Source organism: Dicentrarchus labrax, unplaced genomic scaffold, assembly GCF_905237075.1.
Source record: "Dicentrarchus labrax unplaced genomic scaffold, dlabrax2021, whole genome shotgun sequence".
Lineage (NCBI taxonomy): Eukaryota > Metazoa > Chordata > Actinopteri > Moronidae > Dicentrarchus > Dicentrarchus labrax.
In genome coordinates, this window is record NW_026136721.1 from 33445978 (window position 1) to 33454055 (window position 8078).

The 8078-nt window shown below is 40.5% G+C and overlaps 2 protein-coding genes across 2 annotated transcripts; one reads left to right on the forward strand and one right to left on the reverse strand.

Moving 5' to 3' along the window:
• The first annotated feature begins 433 nt into the window (after positions 1-433).
• uts2r4 (urotensin-2 receptor 4) lies at positions 434-3676 on the forward strand. Its single transcript, XM_051383692.1, has one exon. The coding sequence runs from the start codon at positions 1505-1507 to the stop codon at positions 2573-2575; it is 1071 nt and encodes a 356-aa protein (XP_051239652.1). The 5' UTR covers positions 434-1504; the 3' UTR covers positions 2576-3676.
• A 171-nt stretch (positions 3677-3847) lies between these two features.
• On the reverse strand, positions 3848-7494 carry lgals2b (lectin, galactoside-binding, soluble, 2b). The gene is made up of 4 exons (XM_051383693.1): positions 7411-7494; positions 5632-5705; positions 5270-5441; positions 3848-4273 (listed from the first exon to the last, which is right to left on the reverse strand). Exons 1-4 carry the CDS (start codon positions 7411-7413, stop codon positions 4127-4129), a joined length of 396 nt encoding a protein of 131 aa, XP_051239653.1. The 5' UTR covers positions 7414-7494; the 3' UTR covers positions 3848-4126.
• Positions 7495-8078: the final 584 nt, after the last annotated feature.

Below are 8078 nucleotides of genomic sequence, written 5' to 3' on the forward strand. Positions count from 1 at the left end.
TTGGTGTGCGAAATCAGTATTAAATCATTTTAAAAATAGCCGCTTACTGTTTATTATCACAGCAGAAAGCATCCGAAAAAGTTTTAGAGAAAATTATGTGTGAAGACAAATTCAGCAGAAATAATAAATACTCGTTGTAATTCACAAAGAAAGCAGGTGTATATTTCTTGTTTCTAAAAGTTATGATTAGAAGAAGAGTAGAATTTTAAGATGAGGCACATAAATTGCTAAAAAGGAGGTTATAGAGTTTATACCTCTAAAATGAGCTGAAATCAATAGTTATACTCTTTTTTATGCATACATTTGGCTGTTGTATAGTATGTGTGTGTAGTTAAGACAATGCCCCTGCCAGGGATTTCTGAGTACACCTTGGAGCTCAGAGACAGCAGGTTGAGGCCCGAGAGGAATACCTCATAAATCTATAGGCCCGTGCTAGTTTTTCACCCTGGTGAGAAAGAGGGTGGACAGTGGGAAGAGGAGGGAGAGGACTGTGACCAGGAGAACTCCAAAGAACACAGACACAACAGTCTTCTATCACAACGCAGAATCAAATGGGGACTGAAGATCTGAGGAGAAACTGAAGGTTTTCCGCCATGCATCGTTTATGGAGGTATAGAGGAACGTTTGGAAAAGTAATGGATCTACTTAGGTGTCTGTGTGCAGGTAGAAACCTAGAAGAGGGAAGACGAGACAAATACTGGATATAGCTGTAATTCAACCATAAACAAAAACCTGGACATGTACTGTGGTTCCTACAGTGGACACTGATAGAGGAAAGGGGAGTGATTTTTTTCTTTCTTTCTTGTATTAAAAGTAATTCCCCCTACGGAGACTTTCCCTGGAAATGTCAGCAACTGAAGTCTTGCTCAAGCACACCTCGGTACTGCAGGAGCTGGCTATCAGAGACTTTGAACAGTTTTTCAAGTTGAAAGGCAGTGTCCTGACTCACTGTGCCACTCTGCTGCTCCCAAATGACCCTTGTCAGATCCACTTCAGCCCTGAAGCACAACAGAGAAATCCCTGTGCTCTGTAACTGAGAATATCTCTCACGTCTGAAGGTTCTTGATGGCTTAAATCTTGGCTGGAGGCTTTTTCACTGTCGATTTTGGTAATATGGTATCATGGCTGTTTGGAGGACCTTATTTTTGGGGATAAGTGCAAGCCACCGGCAGCTCTGCAGTCATTGAAGCTGCTGGCCATGTCACTGGTCTACTTACAGCTTCTCTGTGGATTAATATAGTTGTTCTCATCATCCCTGCTCTGCCACCTGTTGCCCGTTTATGTTATTTCTTGGATTTAGCTCAGGTTAATATCAAATATTCATGAGGAGTCCTGACAAGCAACGTTTGCTTTTCACGTGGATTGTGTTAAAAAATGACAGTCTTTTCAATCAGCCATCTTGTTTTTACAGACTTAAAAATCGTATCCAATTTAATCCAGGAGCCAACCGCCATATAGCTCTGTGTAAACTGGCTCTTAAAGATTTAGGCCTGACCTCTGACTCATGATCTGTGAACCTGCAATGAACTGCACTCCTAATGCCACCATCACTCCACAGCTGGGAGGGTCCCAGGAGACTAGCGGTGCTGGAGGTGGTGGTGGAGGCAGCGGGGGCCTTTGGGTGACATCCCTGCTCGGTGCCACACTGTTGATCATGTGCGCCATGGGTTTGGCAGGCAACACATACACGCTCATCATCACACGTTCAGCCGCTTTGCGCCGAACAGGTTCCATGTACGTGTACATCATCAATTTGGCTCTGGCTGACCTGCTCTACCTCTCCACCATCCCCTTCGTGGTCTGCACCTACTTCGCCCATGACTGGCTGTTTGGTGAGGCTGGCTGTCGCATCCTGCTGAGTCTCGACCTCCTCACCATGCATTCCAGTGTCTTCATTTTGGTTGCAATGAGCCTGGAACGCTACCGTGCCGTGGCAAGGCCCTTCAGCGCACACAGGTCCTCGTCCCGCAAACGAAGGCTAGTGGCAGGGATTATTTGGGGTTTAGCTTTTGTGCTTACGCTTCCCATGATGGTGATGATCCGACTCAGGGAGGGCAAACCAACTGCGGCTGGTTTGGTTAAGAGAATCTGCTTCCCTACCTGGACCCCTGATGCCTTCAAGGCTTATATCACTGTCCTGTTTCTTACAAGTGTTCTAGTTCCTGGATTGGTAATCGTTGGGCTGTATGTGGGGCTGGCCAGGCGCTACTGGGCAGCACAGGCTAGCTTAGGAGGTAGCAGCCGGTCTGCCCGGAGGAGAGGACTCAAACAAAAAGTCGTATCAATGATCTTTAGCATTGTGGTGGCCTACTGGGCTTGCTTCTTGCCTTTCTGGGGATGGCAGCTGGCCAAACTGTTTTCTCCGGAGTCCCTCAAAGCTTTGTCTCCAGCTGCTCACAATTATGTGAATTTCTTTGTCACATGTCTAACCTATGGGAACAGCTGTATCAATCCATTTCTTTATACTCTTCTGACCCGCAACTATAAAGATTACTTGGCCCAGAAAGGTCAGTCTGTGGGTTCAAGCAGGACTGACCCCGGGTCAGCTGTGACCACACCACTGCAGGACCTGTAGTGGATGACTAAACAATTACTGAGCATGGACACTGGAGCGGGAAAATGTTATTGACCCATCATCAGCCTGAGAGAGGACAGTTTTGTTCAAGTGATTTTGTACAAAATGCTTTTAATCTAAACTTTGTACAAACTTTGCAAAATGCTGTGTGTGATGCTACATATGTCCTGCTCTGTTGAGAAGGGTAACCAGAGCTGTTGAGGATTTGGAGAAATTCAGCACAGCAGGTGGATGTTTGCTTACATGAATGTCTGACTGCAAGTCTCCTGGTTGCATAAATGACACAGTATTTCAGTTTGTAATATACATGTACAAATTCTGCCTTTTAAACAATCTCTGATTCTGCCTTCTTTACATTAATGATATCACTCTAAAAATACATTTTATATGATCTTCAAGCTGACATTTAGGTTCAAATGTGAGTTATTTTACAAAAGTTAAAAATACAAAATGAGAGTTTTCAGACATTTAGGAATGAATACTGATCACAAAAATGTATCACAGAAAACATACTTTGCAATTGCTGAATAAAAGAAACACACACACACAAACTCACACACGTACAGTAAAGGATTTTTCATCTCCTTACAGGGAATGTGGTTGCATCGTGCCACATTCCTCAGCCTCGGGCCACGGCTTCTTTGAGTCCTCCTGCAAATTGTCTCCGTAAGCATGTGTTTCATCTCACCTCTGTCGTATATTGTCCCTCCTTTTGCATTATCGTGTTTCATCCTCTTTTATCTGCTCTGTCCTTACATTCCAGTCGATATATTGGCCAAATTCACACTGCAAGCCTTCGTGACAAATTCTTACTTGCGGCTCAGTTCCAATTTTTCACTCTTTTTTCTTCCTTTGTTTGTTCACATTGTTCAGTGTGGCTAATATTTAAAACCCTTTTGAGCAGACTTGCATTTAAAAGTTAACAGTGTCACAGACACTCAGACTTATGCAGAGTACAATAATAAAACATGTATTCATCATCTCTGGTAATCATGCAGCTCTTATCTGGTGTTAACTGTTCTAAGTATCTTAAATGTATGGTGACATCAATTTCTAGATGCTTTTAAACATGCTCTTTCATTAAATGTTTTGCTGAACCAATATTTTAAAAAACAATGTGATCACAAACTTCTATTGTCCCCCCTTTTTGGTTAATCACCAGCACAAAATTCTGTTTTCATACAAGTAGATAGTATCTTTGTTTTACTTTTCTAATGTCTGTGTTTTATTAATGATGCATGGGCTTTAGAGAGAAAAGAACACAGAGAAAACACAGAGATTTTTTCACAGCATTTATTAACAAACCCAGTGACTGATAAGCTGTCAAACAGGCACAATGAGGTAAGATGTGCTGTGGCTCCCTCTTTAGGCCAATTCCTCTTATTACAACATCAGCACTACACATTGCTACACATTTTTTTTCCCCATAATGCCTCACCAGGAGAAAAGATGAACAAGCAGGCCTGGGCTCAGTAATGTAAAACGGACTATTTCAGCAACAAACAAAAGGTGGACAGATCAAGAGTCAAAGGGTTAAGAAGAGTTCAGCCTCTACTTGATCTTGATGCCGATGATCCTTGCTTCCCCGCTGACATCAAAGTACTGGTACTTGACGTCTCCCAGTCGGTTGGGGAAGTTCAACATGGAACCATCGGGAAGCTTGATGTAAAACTGCTCATTGTTGAAGTTGACATGAAACTAAGAACAGAAAACACATGGTTTATTTTTCAGTGTTGGTCAAGTGTCTGTTAATGTCATACAACAAAAAGGTAAGAGAACTGGATGTAAAAAGAATGACTGAGATAGATAGGTAGGGCTATCTGTCTCCATCAGTGGCTCTCAGGTTTTATGAACCTATAAACCGGTTAATGATTGTATAGCTCAGTTTCTGTTGACCTAACAGTGTTGCAGCACACATACCAGAAACACTAATACCCTCCTTATGGCAAAAGACATTATGAAATTTGAGCTTAGGCCAAATGACTGCAATAAATACAGCAAACGTACTTTGCCAATGGTCTGCTAAAAGTATTCTTTCAAATACAACAGGTCTGTGTGTGAACTACAATCACAGCAGAAGAACTTTTGAGCCTCTGTTGTCTAAACAGTGATAAAACCGTAAGAATGCAACTTAATTCGGGGACAACTATGCTCCTGGGATTAGATATTTGCCATTTTAGGTGCTGCAGAATGCGATAAAGTAATGGAGGGACACAGTTTCTTTTTACTTACTATTTCTGTTGCCACAGTTGTCTTTATTATCTTTTTTTTAACCCTTTTTGGAATATTGACATGATGACTGTGTGTACCTAATGTAATTAAGCAGATATGCAGAATGAAAAGCAATAAGAAGAAAACTCGTTCTCTCCCTTAGAAATTAAAAGTTAAATTGAATAGAAATAAAACACACTGCCTCAATTGGAAATACTCTTGTGCTACTGCTACTGTGCTATGTTTGAGCATCATATTGTAATTGTAATGTGTGGCGACAGCAAGGGTTACTTTGTCTAGTAGTAGGCTAAATATTACAATGTACTCTATGTGTATTAAAGTTTCCTTACTTACATCCTTTAGACTAAACCTTGTATTTAGTTGTATGCAAGAGACTAAACGGTTCTGCTGTTTGGTATCTGACTAAACTGAAGTTTGAGAGATTACAGACAACTGACGAACACTCATATTTTCCCAACACACCTTGCATTCCTCCCCACGCACGAAGGGAAAGTTTCCCTCACGGAGCTCATCACCCCAGGACCCCCCGGACAAGGAGTTGAAGACAATGGTGTTAGTGTCATTGCCACAGTCGAAACGGGGGTTGAAGTGCATCGCAATGTTCTCAGCATCATGACCGATGTTGATGGCAAAGCTGCAGTGGAGGCAGGAACACGAAAAAGGGAAGAAGTGGATGAAACATTAACCTGTCTCACAGTGCACTATGTCAACTTCCTCTTTGTTATCTACATCTAAAAGCTAAACTGTATGACGCAGAGACAATGGATCTGGAACATTTTCAGAAAGTTCTTCCACTTGAAACTTCTCTCATGAGGGGAACTTACGAGTTGCAGTCGTCCGTGGGCTTGATGCGGATCTTGAACTCATGCCCCTCCTTGAATGTCATGTTCTTGACTTTCTGTAAAGGGAAATGAAAAAGATGAATATGGAAACTGATTTGGATGGATGGCTGGATGGGTCGGTGGGTGGACGGATGAGTCTTTAGAATGGTAACTTCACTTCACAAACCAAAGTGACTCTATTGAGGAAACAAGTCAACTTTTACATGAAAAGATATGCAACACTCATTGTTTTTTTTTAAATTTATTTAACTAAAGCTTGGATCAGGCTACCAATCTGGTTTTACAAGAAAGCAGGGCTAAATGCCAACTACTGACTTTATTCTTAATGTTTATCCTCCCACATTAAAAACCCATCTATCTTGTAAGTGAAACCAGAGTGCACAAACAGAGTTTATCAATTTTAGGCAGAACATATTTAATTTATCTTTTTTTCTCCATATTTGAAAAATAACGCTTTGGCTAATTTAGGACTATGTGAGAGACAAACAGAAATAATTGTGTAGTCTGGAGGAATAATTGATGATCAGAGGTGTTCTTATCTTGGCTGTTGATGATCAACCAGGGTGGAACAGTGTACCCTCAGCTGTTAAAGTACTGAAACAGGAAGGCGCCGTGTTTGTTCAATGACACGTGGTCGTCATACAGAGACTGTAAAACCATAAACATACGCCTACCCACGGACCCTATGTCATGTTACGTTCGCAGATGCTAGGCAGGGACAACTAACACACAACTAGCAAACCTAATAAAACATCTAAGATTGATTTGAATAGTTTTAACTCTCAGTGTGGCATATCAGGAATTTGAACTTATTTATCTAATCAATAATACAATAAATTCCATTCACTACTGTCCCTCGTCTCTGCATGCTGAGCATCACCTGATAGTTACACATAAACTTCAACATCCTGTCCCCTATATACCTGTACCACACCCAAAGATACCTCAGCCTATACCACTCACAATACATTCTTTAAAGTCATGTCTTATCCCCTATCTCCGATCGGTACTGGTTTATCATTGACTGCACAGGCGAGGTGTTCGAGAATAATTAAGTTGTACTTTATTAATACATGTGGGGATTTGAGTCAGTTAACTATTAAGGTGTAATGTGCCAGCATACCAGCATAATGCTTGTCTTTTGTTTCCAAGCCATTGTATATTATTATGAATTACAATATATGTATGTCTCACAGGGATCATAGAGAATCAGGACATTCTACTCTGAGGTGACCGAGTCAACCACTGATTTTTATTTTGAGTTGTGTAACTTAGTATGAATGAAACAAAGCACTTCCTGGGCAGAAAAGCATAGAAATGTGTCACTTAGCTTTCTACAAATGATTATGAAATCACACGTACAAGTGAGAAATATTAAAATAATAGCTGCAAAAAGTAGAAAGTTCAGGTGTTAATGCTACCAAGCATGTTCTCTCCTTTCTGTGGTCTAGTGAATCAGTGTTAATGATTCTGTTGTCGCTAACAAACCTTTTTAAAAATGTACCACTAATATTCAACCTGTAAATCTGAAACGTGTGAATACTGGTTCGAATATTTTAAGTGCAATCAGAAAAGATCTTCCCTATCTTTGAGTGTTTAGAAATGGCTGTAAAAGTTGGAGGAAAGGAGAAACATTGCTGTTGTGAGCTTATTATAGCACCATAACTCAGATATAGAACAACAAGATGATGAATGCAGATATTTGTCCAGGAGAAGAATGAAGAAATATGCTGAGATTAAAGCTTTTTTTCCACCACTTACCATCTTGGCTGTCTTCAGTGGGTTGTGCCTTGAGTGACAAAGCTCGGCAGGCAGGTGAGTGGTTTATATAACACTGGTGACGCTGGGGGTGGGAAACAAGCAGTAGGGAAAGGATTGTAAAGAAATGACCAGTCACACATGACGATATTTGCCCCTCAGTGATACAATAGTCACTGTTCTGCTTCATATTATAGGATGTCGGCTACAGCTTCGGACGGAAGTTCCCTGGAATGAAAAATGTATTTATACATGTTTGATAACTGTAAGAAGTGAATGAATTGTTTGCAAAGCAATATTGTACACATTACATTACTCCATGAGGTTTTCTTGGCAGTCTGAAAATAAAAAAAGTATATATTATAATTAAAAAGTGGTCGACCTTCATAAGGAAAGTCAAACTGTCCTAAGAACAAACTACAATAACTGGCTACTCATTTACTAATGATGTTGTGGGTTGCTGAGATTGTTGCACTATAAACGGGTGTCTGAGAAGTGTTTTTGTCTGTGACTCTTCACAACTATGCTTTACTTGTTTTTTTGATAGTCTTGCTGTGAAATATCATATTATATACTGCTAATTTTAAGAGAGAGGAGGCAGTTATTTATTAGTTTGCATTTGGTTTGCCTCATTTATTACTGTTTCAACTACAACATAATTACATTCAGTT